Source organism: Symphalangus syndactylus, chromosome 13 (genome assembly GCF_028878055.3).
Source record: "Symphalangus syndactylus isolate Jambi chromosome 13, NHGRI_mSymSyn1-v2.1_pri, whole genome shotgun sequence".
Lineage (NCBI taxonomy): Eukaryota > Metazoa > Chordata > Mammalia > Primates > Hylobatidae > Symphalangus > Symphalangus syndactylus.
This window is the reverse complement of record NC_072435.2, coordinates 20,980,360-20,996,525: the sequence shown is the minus strand read 5'-3', so window position 1 is coordinate 20,996,525 and position 16,166 is coordinate 20,980,360. Positions and strand designations below refer to the sequence as shown.

General features: G+C 46.5%; 2 protein-coding genes and 1 long non-coding RNA gene across 5 annotated transcripts in view; all 3 read left to right on the top strand.

Annotated features, from left to right (window-relative positions):
* The first annotated feature begins 657 nt into the window (after positions 1-657).
* On the top strand, positions 658-2,112 carry LOC134732095 (uncharacterized). The gene is made up of 2 exons (XR_010115017.1): positions 658-771; positions 1,882-2,112. It is a non-coding gene; the product is annotated as an uncharacterized lncRNA (long non-coding RNA).
* Positions 2,113-7,035: 4,923 nt separating this feature from the next.
* Positions 7,036-15,724, top strand: ZNF551 (zinc finger protein 551). Of its 2 annotated transcripts, none has more exons than XM_055239827.2 (3): positions 7,036-7,302; positions 10,360-10,483; positions 11,575-15,724. In XM_055239827.2, exons 1-3 carry the CDS (start codon positions 7,270-7,272, stop codon positions 13,380-13,382), a joined length of 1,965 nt encoding a protein of 654 aa, XP_055095802.1. In that variant the 5' UTR covers positions 7,036-7,269; the 3' UTR covers positions 13,383-15,724. The 2 variants fall into 2 exon arrangements, with proteins under 2 accessions (XP_055095802.1, XP_055095803.1); XM_055239828.2 differs by having other exon boundaries at positions 7,054-7,181.
* The window catches only part of ZNF776 (zinc finger protein 776), an 82,416-nt gene continuing 73,449 nt past the window's right edge, over positions 7,200-16,166 (top strand). For both annotated transcript variants that reach the window (XM_055239917.2, XM_055239913.2), the window contains exon 1: positions 7,200-7,302. The gene's annotated coding sequence lies outside the window, so the exon portion shown is untranslated. The remainder of the gene's footprint in view (positions 7,303-16,166) is intronic.

Here is a 16,166-nt window from a genome sequence, read left to right as displayed (position 1 = left end):
GGTCTTGCTCTGTTGCCCAAGCTGGAGTGCAGTGGTGCCATCAGAGATCACTGCATCCTCGGCCTCCTGGCCTCAAGGGATCCTCCCATCTCAGCCTCCCAAATAGCTGGAATTACAGGTAGGCCACTACTGATTTTTATATTTTTTGTAGAGACAGGCTCCTGCTATGTTGCCCAGGCTGGTCTCCAACTCCTAGGCTCGAGCAATACACTCGCCAACCCCCCAGCTTCGGCTTCCTGAGCAGCTGAGCCTATAGGAGTGAGCCAACCCTCCGAGCCTGAATGCTTTGATTTTAATATCCAAACTCTGAGTACAGTTTACTGGAGTCAACCGGTAAGATAAGGGAGGTAAGAAAGTTCTTTCTCTCCTCACCCCCTGCATAGAAAATATGTTTGTATTCTGCAGGCTTAATGTGTATCTGACGGTTCTCTCTGACACAGCAGCGGCCAGTCTGACTTTACTGGGTGTTTTACGGGTCCTGCATTCACAAATAAACAATAACCCCTGGCCTCCACCCAACGCCTCACATCAGTTATTATATCCCTACTCTGTCAGTGATTACGGCCAGAGTTCACTGATACCCAAGCCCCCCGGCTGCTGACTCTTGGGTTAAAGTCCCCGTATGAAAATGTTGGAACAAAGGCTTCCGGGACTTGTAGTCCATTACGCGGCGTCCACTGCTCTCTGGAAGCTGAAGTAGGTGGCGAGTTCTGCGCAGGGGCATATGGGACCGCCTGATGAGCCGGATTGTGGAGACAAAAGGCTGTGAATGTGAGTCCCCCGACGGGCAGAGGAGGGAAGCTGGGCTGAAACTGAGGCGACAGGTCCGAGGGGAACGCGGTGACCCAGGGCCGCGGTCTCCTGAAACGTCCCTCCGGAGCCAGGCGTTCTAGTGGCCTCTGGGAGATGTAGTCGTCGGCATCCAGCCACGCGTTACCTTCTGGGATCTGGTGTGTCCGCCAGCACTGCGCAGACTCCTGGACTCCTATGCGGAGCTTCCTTCGAGCTTAACTGCCTTGGGGCTTCGGAATTCATTCCCGGAGTTTTGTGTATTTGGAATTTCCTCTCTTATCCTAGGAAAGACAGGGCCTCCGTACCGGGGGAAGCAAAAATATCATTGGGCTTATCATTACAATTGCCATCCTTTATTCTAGGTGGAACTGGCTTACCCTTTGCAGTAGAGAGTCCACGTTTCTCTTTAGGAGTTTTATTTATTTATTTATTTATTTTTATTTATTTATTTTTTTGAGACGGAGTCTCACTCTGTCGCCCAGGCTGGAGTGCAGTGGCGTGATCTCGGCTCATTGCAAGCTCCGCCTCCCGGGTTCACACCATTCTCCTGCCTCAGCCTCCCGAGTAAATGGGACTACAAGTGCTCACCACCACGCCCAGCCATTTTGTATTTTTAGTAGAGACGGGGTTTCACCGTGTTAGCCAGGCTGGTCTGGATCTCCTAACCTTATGATCTGCCCGCCTCGGCATCCCAAAGTGCTAGGATTACAGGCGTGAGCACTGTGCCTGGCCTAAGGTTTTCTTATTCATTTGTAATCCGTGTAATCCAGTTCATCCCAGGCCGCCTCCACTGTCCTGACAGCCCTTCCCATGTAACCACCGTGCCTGACTGAAGATTTTCTTACTCATTTGTAACCAGTGTAATCCACTTCATCCCATGCTGCCTCCACTGTCCTGACAGCTCTTCTCATGTAAATGATACAGGAGGCAAGGAAATGCTGGGTAGAAGAGGGTGGTTCCCTGGCAAAGTCCCCACCCTCAAGCCTGGAAACCCCGGCCCTAAATGAGAACAGTTGTCTCTGTTTTCCTGCCCAAATGTTACTTTTTTGGCCTACCTACCCCCCTTTCCTGTGCCCATATAAACCCTAGACCTCAGCTGGCAGAGAGACAAGCAGGCTGAAGTCAAGAGGAGAAGAAGCAACTGAGCTGGATACTAGGAGTAGGCGTGGCTTAACTTCAGATAGCAGGACTTCGGAGAGGAGTCTGGTGGAGATGGCCTGGCTTCAGGGAAAGATCACCTTCTTCCCGCAGCATCCCCTTTCCAGCTCCCCTTCTGCTGAGAGCTACTTCCACCGCTTAATAAAATCTCCACATTCACTATCCTTCAAGTCGGCCTGACGAGATTCTTCCTGGACACCAGGCAAGAACCGAGGTACCAAGAGGGCAGGGTGTAAAAGGCTGTCACCCTGACTCTCCACTGAGCTATCACTTAGCCATCCATGGGAGGCAACTGATAGAAGAACATTGTGTTTTTGACCAGGCGCAGTGGCTCACGCCTGTAATCCCAGCACTTTGGGAGGCTGTGGCAAGCGGATCATGAGGTCAGGAGTTTGAGACCAGCTTGGCCAACATAGTGAAAGCCCGTCTCTACTAAAAATACAAAAATTAATCGGGTATGGTGGCATGTGTTTGTAGTCCCAGCTACTCAGGAGGCTGAGGCGGGAGAATCACTTGAACCCCGGTGGCAAAGGTTGCAGTAAGCCGAGACCACACCATTGCACTCCAGCCTGAGTGACAGCATGAGACTGTGTCTCAAAAAAACCAACAAAACATTGTTTTTAACACAGGCCCTCTGGGGCTCCAGAGGTTGCGGGCAACCCCTGGATGCTGCTCCAGGCCAGTACAAGGTTCATTCCTGCACCATTCGCCAGGCTCCTGCATCCACTCACCTGTGTGCTCCCCCTCTGGCAAGGGGTTTGAGCAACGGGCGCTGGGTAAGCAAGCCACACCGTGTTATGTCCTGCAAAGGGGTCAAGGGTCAAGGGAACTCTCCCATCTCATAGAGTCACCCCATCTCTATAATTTCATTCTACTTTACTGTCATCAGAACCCTTAGGGTCATTGGACATTCTCCTGCCCATTTATTTAGCAAGGTCTGTCTTGTTGACGGCTCTGTCTTCAACCCTGAAATATGAGCTGCTGTTCCTGTTATGCTGCGTCCAGGAATTCCCATAAGATTTGGTCACCTCGCATCAGACATAGCCCTACACCAGCAGACCTGACTTACCACATCTGTGACTTTCCTTGCATTATTCCTTTACTCACTACTTTCAGTTAAGCTGTTCTGAAAATGCCAACTTCTTTCCCATTTCCCACTCTCTACCCTTGGACTTCCCTCTGCCTGGAGCATTGTCCCTGGTAACTGCAGAGCCTCCAAAAATATTCTTATTTTGGGAACTCTGCATTGATATTCTCCATCCTCTGGAATGATGTAACCCAAAATGTCCACAAAACCTGCATCTTTGTCTCTTTCATGTCCCTAAAGTTATTCTCTCAGAAGGACCTCCTTGAGCAAACTATCATAAATTGTAAACACGTTTCCTAATATAATCTCCAAAATCAAATTCCAGACCCTGCAAGATATAGAAGAGGTGAGTCCTGCCAAACACTCAATGAAATATCAAATACATTCCAAATCTTGCAGATAATAGAAAATATCAATTTACTCTATAAGCCTAGTATAACTTTATTGTAAAAGCTTAAATATAAAAAATCTGAGAGATGACATTTCATCACCAAACCCACTCACGAATATAGATGCAAGGATCCTATTTGCTAGTAAAATTAACAATGAATAAAGATGTCGTACATCCTGAGTTGATCCCCAGGATGTAAGGATTGTTTATTATTAGAAAATAGAGGCCAGGCGCAGTGGCACATGCCTGTAACCCCAGCACTTGGGGAGGCTGAGGTGGGTGGATCACAAGGTCAAGAGATCAAGACCAACCTGGCCAACATGGTGATCACACCATAGCACTCCAGCCTGGGTGACAGAGCAAGACTCTGACTCAAAAAAAAAAAAAGCCAGGTGTGCTGGCTCACACCTGGAATCCCAGCTCTTTCAGAGGTTAACGCAAGTGGATCACCTGAGGTCAGGAGTTCGAGACCAGCCTGACCAACATGGAGGTTGTAGTGAGCCGGGATTGCGCCACTGCACTCCAGCCTTGCGACAAAGCGAGAGTCCGTCTCAAAAAAAAAAAAAAAAAGAAAGAAAGAAAAGAAAATAGATTAATGTAATTTACCATGGTGTGGATTACAAAAGATAATGTATTATTGATAAAAGTAGAAAAATGTCTAAGCAAAATTTAAATCCACTTGTATTAACAAAAGTTAGTTTCTTTTTTTTTTTTTTGAGACAGAGTCTCCTTCTGTCACCCAGGCTGGAGTGCTGTGGAGAGATCTTGGCTCACCGAAACCTCCACCTCCTGGGTTCAAGTGATTCTTCTGCCTCAGCCTCCGAAGTAGCTGGGATTACAGGTATGTGCCACCATGCCCGGCCAATTTTGTATTTTTAGTAGAGACGGGGTTTCTCCATATTGGTCAGGCTGGTCTCAAACTCCCGACATCAGGTGATCCACCCACCTCGGCCTCCCAAAGTGCTGGGATTACAAGCTTGAGCGACTGTGCCGGCTTTTTTTTTTTTTTTTGAGTCAGAGTCCTGATCTGTTGCTCAGGCTGGAGTGCCGTGGTGTGATCTTGGCTCACTGCAACCTCCACTTGGAGGTCCAAAATTAATCATAGACACCAAACCACAGATCCAGAAATCTCAGAGAAGAGGAAGCAGTGTAAATACCAAAAACCTACAACTAGGTACATCATATTCAAACTATAGAAGGCCAAAGATAGAGAAATTCTTGAAAGAAGATGGAGGTGGGCGAGGGCACTTTACCTGCTGAGGAACAAGGATGAGATTTAGAGTAGAATTCTTGTCAGAAACCAGATCATCAAGAAGGAAATGGAGTGAAAGTTCAAAATTTAGAACAAAAAATAAAACCCCAACCTAACATCTATATCCAGCAATGTTATCTTTCAAAGGTGGAGGAGAATAAAGCTTTTCTCACACAAATACTAAAGAATTCATCCCCAAAGGTCCTGTTACAGGGTCCCTGCATTACATGTGAAGTATTCAGTAGTTATTTGAAGGTCGAATTAGATTAAAGATGTTTAGGCTGGGCACAGTGGCTCATGCCTGTAATCCCAGCACTTTGTCAGGCTGAAGCGAGCAGATCACTTGAGTCCAGGAGTTTGAGACCAGCCTGAGCACCAAGGCAAAACCTCATCTGTACAAAAAATACACACACACACAAAAATTAGCTGCGTTTGGCGACATGCACCTGTAATCCCAGCTATTTGGGAGGCTGAGATGAGAGGATCACTTGAGCCTGGGAGGCAGAGGTTGCAGTGAGCTGAGATCAGACCACTGCACTCCAGCCTGAGTGACAGGCTCAAAAAATTTTTTAAAAGATGTTTATTGTAACTTCTAAGGGAGGAATTAATAATTTTTTTTTTTTTTTTTTTTTTTTTTTTTTGCTGGCAACTTTGATTAATGTAAAAATCCAAAAATTAGTTGGGCATGGTGGTGCATGCTTGTAACCCCAGCTACTCGGGAGGCTGAGGCAGGAGAATTGCTTGAACCCGGGAGGCAGAGGTTGCAGTGAGCTGAGATCGTGCCACTGCACTCCACCCCGGGTGACAGAGCAAGAAACTGTCTCAAGAAAAAAAAAAAAGCCCAGGTGCCGTGGCTCACCTGAGGTCAGGAGTTCAAGACCAGCCTGGCCAACATGGTGAAACCCTGTCTCTACTGAAAATACAGAAATTAGCCGGGCATGGTGGCTGGCGCCTGTAGTCCCAGCTACTTGGGAGGCTGAGGCAGAAGAATTGCTTGAACCCGGGAGGTGGAAGTTGTAGTGAGCCGAGATCAAGCCATTGCACTCCAGCCTGGGCGACAGAGTGAGACTCCGTCTGGAAAAAAAAAAAAAAAAAAAGAACTGATAAACAAATTCACCTGTGTAGCTGGATTCAAAGTCAACATGCAAAAGTCAACATGTAAAACTCATATGCCTTTCCATACACTAACAATGAAAAATCTGAAAAGGAAATTAAGAAAACAATATCATTTACAATAGTAACGTATAGTAATGTATATGGTCAAATGATCTTCGACAAGGCTACCAAGACCACTCAATGGGGAAACGATGATCTTTTCAGCAAATGATGCTGGGAAAACTAAATATTCACATGCTAAGGAATGAAGGTGAACCCTTACCTAACACCAAAACACAAATGAACTCAAAACGGACTAAAAACCTAAACATAAGACCTAAAACTATAAAACACTTAAAAGAAAATATAGGGTGAGAGTTTTATGACATTGAATTTGGCCATAATTTATTGGATTTGACACCAAATACACATGTGACAAAAGAAAAATAGACCAATTAGACTTCATGAAAATTAAAACTTTAGTATATCAAACAATAACAAAGTGAAAGAGAAACCTATTTAATGAGAACAAAATACAGGTTGAACATCCCTGAACCAAAAATCTAAAATCCAAAATGCTCCAAAATCCAAATTTTTTTTTTCTTTTTTTTTTGGAGACGGAGTCTCCCTCTGTCTCCCAGGCTCTGGAGTGCAATGGCACAATCTTGACTCACTGCAACCTTTGCCTCCCAGGTTCAAACAATTCTCCTGCCTCAGCCTCCCAAGTAGCTGGGATTACAGGCGCTCGCCACCATGCCCGGCTAATTTTTGTATTTTTAGTAGAGATGGGGTTTCGCCATGTTGGCCAGCCTGGTCTCGAACTCCTGACCTCAGGTGATCCGCCCGCCTCGGCCTTCTAGAGTGCTGGGATTACAGGCGTGAGCTACCGCGCCCAACCCCCTGAAATAGTATTTTTTTGCCTCTAGGGGCACCCTGAGCTTCGTGGAGTCTGAAATGATGTCTCTAAACAGTTAAGTGATCAGTTACAGAAAACACTTCCCAGAAATCTGGGAAAAGCCCCTTTAAGAAGGGGTAAATACCTCCTTCTCCCCTGGAGGCCGAAGTCGTCATTTCCCTGCACGGGGCACAGCACCTCAGAATACAAATTCGCAGAGGTCAAAGCAGTGGACCCACTCTGAAGAGCTCTGCGGCGTTTTGGAAACTACATTATCCAGAGTGCAGAGCGCTAAACGGCGGCGGAGTTGAGCCAACGACAGCCCAGGATAGGAGCACTTCCGCGCATGCGCAGCGCGACAGGCCGGAACTTCCGGCGTCCTCCTCGTGGCGGTCATTTTGGCCTCCCTCCCGTCTGTCCCCCCCGCCAGTCTCTGCAGCGAAGGTCGCGACTGAGGGACGGGACAGAGAAGGCGCGAAAGTGAGCCAGAGGTTCTGCGACGCCACCTCGGGTGAGCTGTGCCAGGCCTGGGATAGGGACTGTTGTGTTCGAACGCCCGCCCGGTCGGCCGCCGCTCCCCGCCTAGTCCACGGAGCTCAATGGCGGCAGTCGCGCTGAGGGACTCGGCTCGGGTGAGTTGTGCGGCCTCCGGGTCTCGCCTGCCCTCCCCCAGCAGAAGCCCTAAGGCCCAGTGAGGTATGCCTGCTCACAGCCCTGCAGCCCAGGCCCTAGTGCCCTGGACAAGAAGGCGCTTGTAGATGGGACCCGTTTCTGACGCCCAGAGTGTACGGAAATGTGACGGGCAGGGGACTGGCGCGTGCAGAACTTGGAGCTGCAACTAAGCTGGGCGGGGGGGCGATTCAGGAGCCTGGGATCCATCTCGGGTCTGCAGGAACATAGAGTGAGGCAGAGTTGCACCTGAGGAATTTGACCATTCTGAGGACACTGGCAGTCTTCGAGATTTGTGAACAGATAGGGACACTGGGCTAGGATTTCCTAAAGCTATCCAAAAGTTGCTCAGGGGAAGAACAGGCTGAAGAGAGGTAATAGTAGTTAGGCATAGGAAGACTGAGTTCTTGTCCAAGCCCACGCAGCTGGTAAAGTCAGCACTGAGGACTGAGGTGCGGAGATAGTGCAGCCAGCCCAGGCCACCTGGCTCCAAAACTGGACCAGGGTCATTGGGCGACCTGAGCCTCGCCACTCGTCTAGCCTTGGGCCCTGAGACTTTGAGCAAATACAAAGCCCAGACAGAGTCTTAAGTCCAGGTTAGATTATATGAAGCTGTTGGCAGCCGGGGGAAAGGAGATGTAGATGGTTGTCCAAAGCAAAGTTACCAGTATATGCTAAGTTTGGGGAGGAGGCTGAGATGGTTCAGGAACCTACAATTATTTTCTTCTCATGAGAACAGGGAGCAGTGTGGTAGAAGTCAGACCCGGAATGGTTCCCTGAGAAGTTGAGTTGTTTATTCGTTACTTAATAGTAACAGTGGGAGGTTTGGAGTGGAAGAGGGAGGTGATCTGGCTCAGGTCTTATTAGGCTCCCTGTGGCTGCAGCATGGGAAGCCAACTGAAGGGTGACGGGGTGGGGGGGGGTGGGGAGGGTGGGGGGGTGGGAAGAGAGACCTGGGAGGAGACTACTGGGATAGGCCAGGTGAATGTGATAGTAGCTGGGCCAAAATGGTGGCTGTGAAGATGCGAGAAGCAGTTGGATTCTGGATTCATTTTTTAAGTAGGGCTGCCTGAATTTTTAGTTTTGAGGATGAGAGTGGAGTCAGGGATGACTCAAAGGTTTTATTTTGGCAGTTAGAAGTGTGGAAGGTCCATCAACTAAGATGAGGAAGTCCATAGTAGGAGTAGTTTTCATTTGGGATATCAGAAGTTTTATTTTTGACCTGCTAAGAGTATGAGAGCTTTCAGAGAATGGTTCATGGGCTGCTGGAACTGTAGGTCGGGAACAGTGAGGAGAGATTCAGAATGGAGACTTTTCCAAAAGGTAGTGGACAATCTGTGGGCTGGGGTGGAGCTGTGGATCACATTTAGTAGAGGGGAAGCCTGCTCACAATGATAATAATAGTTGTCAAGGAAGGGGAGGGGAAGGTCGAGGACTGGTCTCCTGCGTGAGCCCCTGGTTGTGTGAGGTGTTGCAACACAGGTCTTGGACAGAAGTGTTCATGGTGAGGGTCGTAGAGAGATTATGATTTAGCATGTGGCCAAGGCTTCTCAGGGTGAGTAGACATGAGATGAACGTAGAGGCATAGGAGTTAAGACAGGATGATGCTAGGACTGGTGCGTATTCACCTCTCTGCAGACTCACCAGGGTTTTATATTAACTCTTGGTGGGATCTGGGAAGTTTCAGTCAGGCTGTCACGTTATCTTAGGGGCATAATTGGCCATCTGTGGGACTCAGTGGGCCCGGGGTAGACAGCCACTGGGGTTGGACCTTGAATTAGTGGTAGTTGGAGAAAGGAAGGCTGTGACTGGTGGGGGGACAGCAATCACAGCCCAGAAGTGGAAGAGGCCTTGGTTATCTGAGATCCACAGGTGATTCTTGATGGGTGAGGTTGAAGCAAGGAATAGTCAGGTAGAAAGGCCTTCATGGTATGACTTGAGGCTGCCCCTAACTTTAGGCACAGTTAGAGATCTGGGATAGTACTGAACCGTATTTGAATTTGCCAACCACTCTCTGGGCCCCATGTGCTGAGTAACCAGTTGGGGGGCCAAGGAGACGCTCATGGTATGAGGCAGGGAGTAATCTGTGGCTGTGGGAGTGACACTGTGAGAGAGGTGTGGTAGAGTGATGTGCATGTGGAGACAAGAATGTGAAGTGGTGGCTCCTTGGCGTTGAGGACACAAGGGTGAAGTATGAACCCAGACCCTTGGTTGTGTTTGGGAGCCATGGTCTGTTGTCTTCCAGGAATTTCCTTACAAGAGAGTATGGTTCCTTGCATGGCAGGCTCAGAGCTGAGATACTTGCCCACCTGCCTGTTGTTGCTGTGGGAGAACACAATGACCAGTGGGACCATAAGGAGAGAGGGGGCATCAGTGTCACCGGGCCGTATTGTATTCTTTCAAATGAGAAGACGGAGAGGAGAATGAACAGGGGATAGATGCAGCAGGGATGAATTTGGGGTCCTAGGAGAGATACTGATAATGGAATGAACTGTCCCAATCATGGAAAAGCTGTGTGACCTTTGAGGTTGTGGCTGTGGGAATGCAGCTGTATGAGACAGGTGTGGTTCAAAGAGTGATGTACATGAGAAGAGAGAGAATAAACTGAGGGCCATATGGGTGAACTGGAGTCAGAGGGGTAAAGGGTGAGCCTGTGTTAGTTGTGTCTTGGAAGATCAATCATGGGGACTTCAGGGGTATTGCCTGACAAGACAAACGTCAGATCACTCACACCCTCTCTATGGTCAGTTCTCTCTCTAGCTGGTGTTTGTAAGTAACGAGAGGTATAGCCTACCTGCCAAGCCCAGAGCTTAGATAGCATCTATCTGTTCACACGCCTGTTGTTGCTATTCGAGGACTCAGTATCAGTGGAACTGTGGGGAGAGAGTAGGCATCGGTGGCACTGTGGCTGGTTATCTCTGCTGAGGTGGGCAATAGGATGACCTGGGGATGGATGCTGGGGGCAAGAGGATAATGAACTCCGGGTCTGATCGTGGATTGAACTATTCCTGCTGTGACAGGGTATGACCTTTGAGGATGTGGCCATTTATTTCTCCCAAGAAGAGTGGGAGCTCCTTGATGAGTCTCAGAGGTTCCTGTACTGCGATGTGATGCTGGAGAACTTTGCACATGTAACATCCCTGGGTAAGGTCCTAGCATCCCTCCCAGTGTCTGTTTTTCTTTTTGACCCCAGAGTTACCTCTGTCTCAGGAGTCTTGCTGTCAGCCTAGTGGATCTTATTTTTCTTGTCTTCCTCCTGTCAGGATGACTATGTACAGATTCATGGTACCTTGTGGCCCAGTTTCTGCCCTTCTCCTCTAGCTGTCATTTCCTTATGTCCACCTATATCAGAAATTGCAGGCATTGTCATAGTTACTACTTACGTGAACTATGGAGCTCTTTTTACAAGACTCTCCTTTGAGTGTTTTTTGTGAGTGTTGGTCACTCCCTTGTCCTCTCTTTCCTTAAGACTTACATCATTCATGTGTTATGTGGTAGCACAATGAGGGCTGCAGGGAGAGCCCTAGTTGCTTCACAGAGTGAACAAAGCAAGATGGTCTCAGAGGAGGCCTGGCCCCAGTGAGTGGCAGCTGGGGAAGGGCATGACATCATGGTTATATTAGAATCATATCAGGAACCTGTGATGTGTCCAGCAGCATTTTGGTGCAAGTGCCACTGGCCATACCTCGTTTCTACTTCTACTTCCCTATACAGTACTGTGCCGAATTGTTTCATCTGTCACTTCCAGCGTTTGGCTACCTCCACCCTCGTGGTCGCAGTGTGTCACCTGTTCCTCTCCACAGCTCACTTCTTTTCAGTGTTCTTCAGTCTTGACTCACTGTGTTGTGAGGTATGCACACAGCCTCAAATAGTCCTCCTTGATCACCAGCTACCAAGTTTCAATTGGATTTTCCTAGGACTGGACAACAGCAGTCTTCTGCACAGCACATACATCACTAGCAGACAAAGTCCTGCTGAGGGCTTTGGCAGAGAGTGAGTTGGAGACCCTCTTCTCCTCCTGTGCTATACCTCATCCTTGTGTCCTTTGTGTGATGACATGACATCTCTAAAATCTTAAAAAGCCCAGTACTTCAAAGCAGCCTATTCCTCCCCAGTTCTGTTGTTCTCAGAACAGTTCCATGCACTCAGTTCTTGTGTCTCACACATTTTTGTGATACATCTGTCCCCTTCCATGAAAGTCGGCATGCATTTCATCAGCATTTCTCTGCTTTCAGGTTATTGCCATGGAGCGGAGAATGAGGCCATAGCTTCTGAGCAGAGTGTATCTATACAGGTCAGGACTTCTAAGGGCGATACACCCACCCAGAAAACTCACCTCAGTGAGATTAAGATGGGTGTCCCAGTCTTGAAAGACATTTTGCCTGTGGCTGAGCACCAAGCCACATCCCCTGTGCAAAAGTTGTACTTGGGTGGCACAAGCATGAGAGGCTTCTGCTTCAGTGCTGACCTTCACCAGCATCAAAAGCATTACAATGAAGAAGAGCCCTGGAAAAGGAAGGTGGATGAGGCTACATTTGTGACAGGCTGCAGATTCCATGTGTTGAATTATTTCTGCTGTGGGGAGGACTTCCCAGCCTCCATGGACCTACTCCAACACGAAGCCACTCCCAGTGGTGAGGAGCCACACGGTAGCAGCAGCAAGCATATACAGGCATTTTTCAATGCAAAAAGTTTTTACAAGTGGGGTGAATACAGAAAAGCTTCAAGCCACAAACACACACTTGTTCAGCATCAGAGTGTCTGCTCTGAAGAAGGGCTTTGTGAGTGTAGCAAATGTGAGAAAGCCTTCACCTGCAAGAACACACTTGTTGAGCACCAGCAAATTCACACTGGACAAAAGACATTTGAGTGTAGTGAATGCGAGGAATCCTTTAGCAAAAAGTGCCACCTAATCTTACACAAGATAATTCACACTGGAGAAAGGCCTTATGAATGCAGTGATCGTGAGAAAGCCTTTATCCATAAATCTGAATTCATTCACCACCAGAGACGTCACACTGGAGGACTGCGTTATGAGTGTGGTGAATGTAGGAAAACCTTTAGCTACAAATCTAACCTCATTGAACACCAGAGAGTTCACACTGGAGAAAGGCCTTATGAATGTGGCGAGTGCAGGAAATCCTTTAGACAAAGCTCTAGCCTTTTTCGACACCAGAGAGTTCACTCTGGAGAAAGGCCTTATCAGTGCTGTGAATGTGGGAAATCCTTTAGACAAATCTTCAATCTCATTCGACATAGAAGAGTTCACACTGGAGAAATGCCTTATCAGTGCAGTGATTGTGGGAAATCTTTTAGCTGCAAATCGGAACTCATTCAACACCAGAGAATTCACAGTGGAGAAAGACCTTATGAGTGCAGAGAATGTGGGAAATCCTTTAGACAATTCTCTAACCTCATTCGACACCGCAGCATTCACACTGGTGATAGGCCTTATGAGTGCAGTGAATGTGAGAAATCCTTTAGCCGCAAATTTATACTGATTCAACACCAAAGAGTTCACACTGGAGAAAGACCTTATGAATGCAGTGAATGTGGAAAATCCTTTACCCGCAAATCTGACCTCATTCAACACCGGAGAATTCATACTGGCACAAGACCTTATGAGTGCAGTGAATGTGGCAAATCTTTTAGACAGCGCTCTGGCCTCATTCAGCACCGGAGACTTCATACTGGAGAAAGGCCTTATGAATGTAGTGAATGTGGAAAGTCTTTTAGCCAAAGTGCTAGCCTCATTCAACACCAGAGAGTTCACACTGGAGAAAGGCCTTATGAATGTAGTGAATGTGGGAAATCCTTTAGCCAGAGCTCTAGCCTGATTCAACACCAGAGAGGTCACACTGGAGAAAGACCTTATGAGTGCAGTCAATGTGGGAAACCCTTTACCCACAAATCAGACCTTATTCAGCACCAAAGAGTTCACACTGGAGAAAGGCCTTATGAATGCAGTGAATGTGGGAAATCCTTTAGCCGCAAATCTAACCTCATTCGACATCGGAGAGTTCACACTGAAGAAAGGCCTTAAATGTGAAGGGAATGCGCTGTTTCTTTATTCAATATAATAGCACTGGAGGAGCATCTTTGTAAATTTAAACTTTGAGCATCCACAGTGGGGTATTCTTCATAAGTTTCAGGTATGTGGGAAGCTCTGAGGAGGTTTATTGTAATTTCTAATCTGCCAAGGCCTATAGCCTGATTTATGTCACTGCCAATTTCTGAGGCTGAAGCCATTTCACATTTCACCCCTACCACCTGGCAGGTGCACACCATGTGCATGAGTCACTTCCCCACAGTGCTCAGAGAAGCAAACCTCTGTACTCTCCCATTTGCTTGGGGAAATTATTAATAGCCCAAGCATGTAGGGGGTCTTCATGTCTTTTCTCTGACTTTAGAGTATAGACCTGACCCAGTTGTGGTCCAGAGAATCTGAGTTGTGCTGTCAGCTTTCTAAGAAGGATTACCTTTTTAAGGAACGTTGGTGGTCTCACATGATGCTTGTGATGAATTTTTCCACATTCTGATTCACCAGCCTGGAAACTGCTTGGTGCACATGGCTCTAATTTATAATGTTTTTATAAAGGTTTTAAAAAAATGTATGCACCTTTAATCTTGGGTGTTCTATTCATTGCATAGAATGACTTGTAAGCAGAATAGTGATGTCAGCATGAAGGGGTGAATAGATTTTGTGGAGATCTCAAACTTTTTGTACTCAGAAGGGACAATGTGATGGCAGAAGACAGCTCTTTGTTCTGTATTGGTCTAATTGTCCTGCTGCCCAAGGCCTCAAAGTAAAGTCTGCCAGGCTTTGTGTTCCCGTATTGTGGCCTGGTGCCATTTTTGTCAGGTCAGACGTCACCATGAAAAGGAGGCAGTTGTGACAATCCCCAGTGCTTCTGTGAACGTGAATTTTGTTCAGTTGTCCACAAGAGATCCACATAATTCCTAGCACTGGTGAGGGGAATCTGTTTCCCAGGTCCTGCAAAGGAGCCATGTGCCATGACATATAAGTCAGTGTAGACTGGTGCCATTTGTTGTCAGACTATAGGTGTAGAGGTGAAATTACAGGCGCAACTGTAATTGGGACAGAAACTCCAGATAAATGGGGAGTGGAGAAGACTGCAGTAAATTAGATGGAATGACTCTTCTAAAAGTTCATCTACAAATTTTCCAGTGAACATGGTTGTGTAGGATCAGTGCATACAGAAATTCTCAGGATCTTCTGTTTACTTTCGCTGAGATCATTGTCAGAAAATAGTCTGGCCGGGCATGGTGTAATCCTAACACTTTGGGAGGCCAAGGCGGGCGGATTGCCTGAGCTCAGGAGTTCAAGACCAGCCTGGGCAACATGGTGAAACCCCATGTCTACTAAAATACAAAAAATTAGCCAGGCGTGGCAGCATGCGCCTGTAGTCCCAGCCACTTGGGAGGCTGAGGCAGGAGAATCACTTGAACCCAGAAGGCGGAGCTTGCAGTGAGCTGAGATTGCACCACTGCACTCCAGCCCAGGTGACAGAGTGAGACTCTGTCTCCAAAAAAAAAAGAAAATAGTCTATAAAGGTTTTGTGGCTCCTTATATCCTGTCTGGGCTGTTCACCTCAAGGCCATTGCTACGCAGGTAGGAGAACAAGAATAGAGAGAAGGATCATTCTGCAGTCCAAGGATGTGGCTTTTGTGACTCAGCCAACATTCCTATTAATTCAGGTGGCAACAGCCTTCATGGCTTGCCAAAATTTGCTGCCCCTGAGGCGAGGTTGCCTCTCAGGGCATGAGGGGAGAGAGAGATAGTGAAGTCCATATCAGGTTGCCACTGATTTAAAAAAAAAAAAAGGAACATCTAGGCTCTTAATTTTGAGCCATTGTTTAAAGCTTTTTGAAGGTCTAATTTGTATAACTGACATGGAACAAAGTACACATATCCAAAGTGTACAGTTTGGTAAAGCCATGAAACCATTATCACAACCATAAAAATGAATTTATGTGTCACCCATATATTTACCTTGTATCCTTTTATAATCTTTCTCCCTTCCCCAGCTCTTCAGGTTCAACTGATTTCCTTTACAGTAAATTAGTTTGCATGTTCTGGAATTTTTACTGAGATACACACGCACACACACATATACACATACATATACGCATATATGTATACGTATATATATACATATGTGTATATATACGTGTGTATATATACTTACTGGTTTTCTTCATGCTGTATAATTATTTTGAGATTCAAAAATGATGAATCTTTGTATTGCTGAGTATCATGCTGTTCTATGGATAAGTCAGTGTTTATCCATGTGTTTAGGGACTTTATATTATTTGTAGATTTTTGTATATTACAAATAAAGCTGCTGTAAATACTTGAATTCATTTCTTTATATGGATATGTGTTTTATTTTCCTTGTGTTAATAACTCAAACTGTAATGTCTTAGTTACAATGTAGGTGAATGTTTTAACATTTTAAGAAATGCCAAATTTGATCTAAATGGATGTTTCCTATTGTAGTCCCACCAAGGGTGTATGAGAGTCCCAGTTCCTTTACATCCCTGCCAGTGCTTCATGTGGCTAATCTTTTTTATTTTAGCTATTTGAATGTACGAATAGTGGTATCTCACTGTGGTTTTCATTGCATTTCCCTAAAACTTCATGATATTGAGCATTTTTTAATGTTTTTATTTGCCCCCTTTGTAACTTCTTTGGTAAAATATCTGTTCATATGTTTTCCCCACTTTTTTTTAAGATGAGTTTGTTTGTTTGCTTGTTTGTTTGTTTATTTTGAGACAGAGTCTTGCTCTATCACCCAGGCTGGAG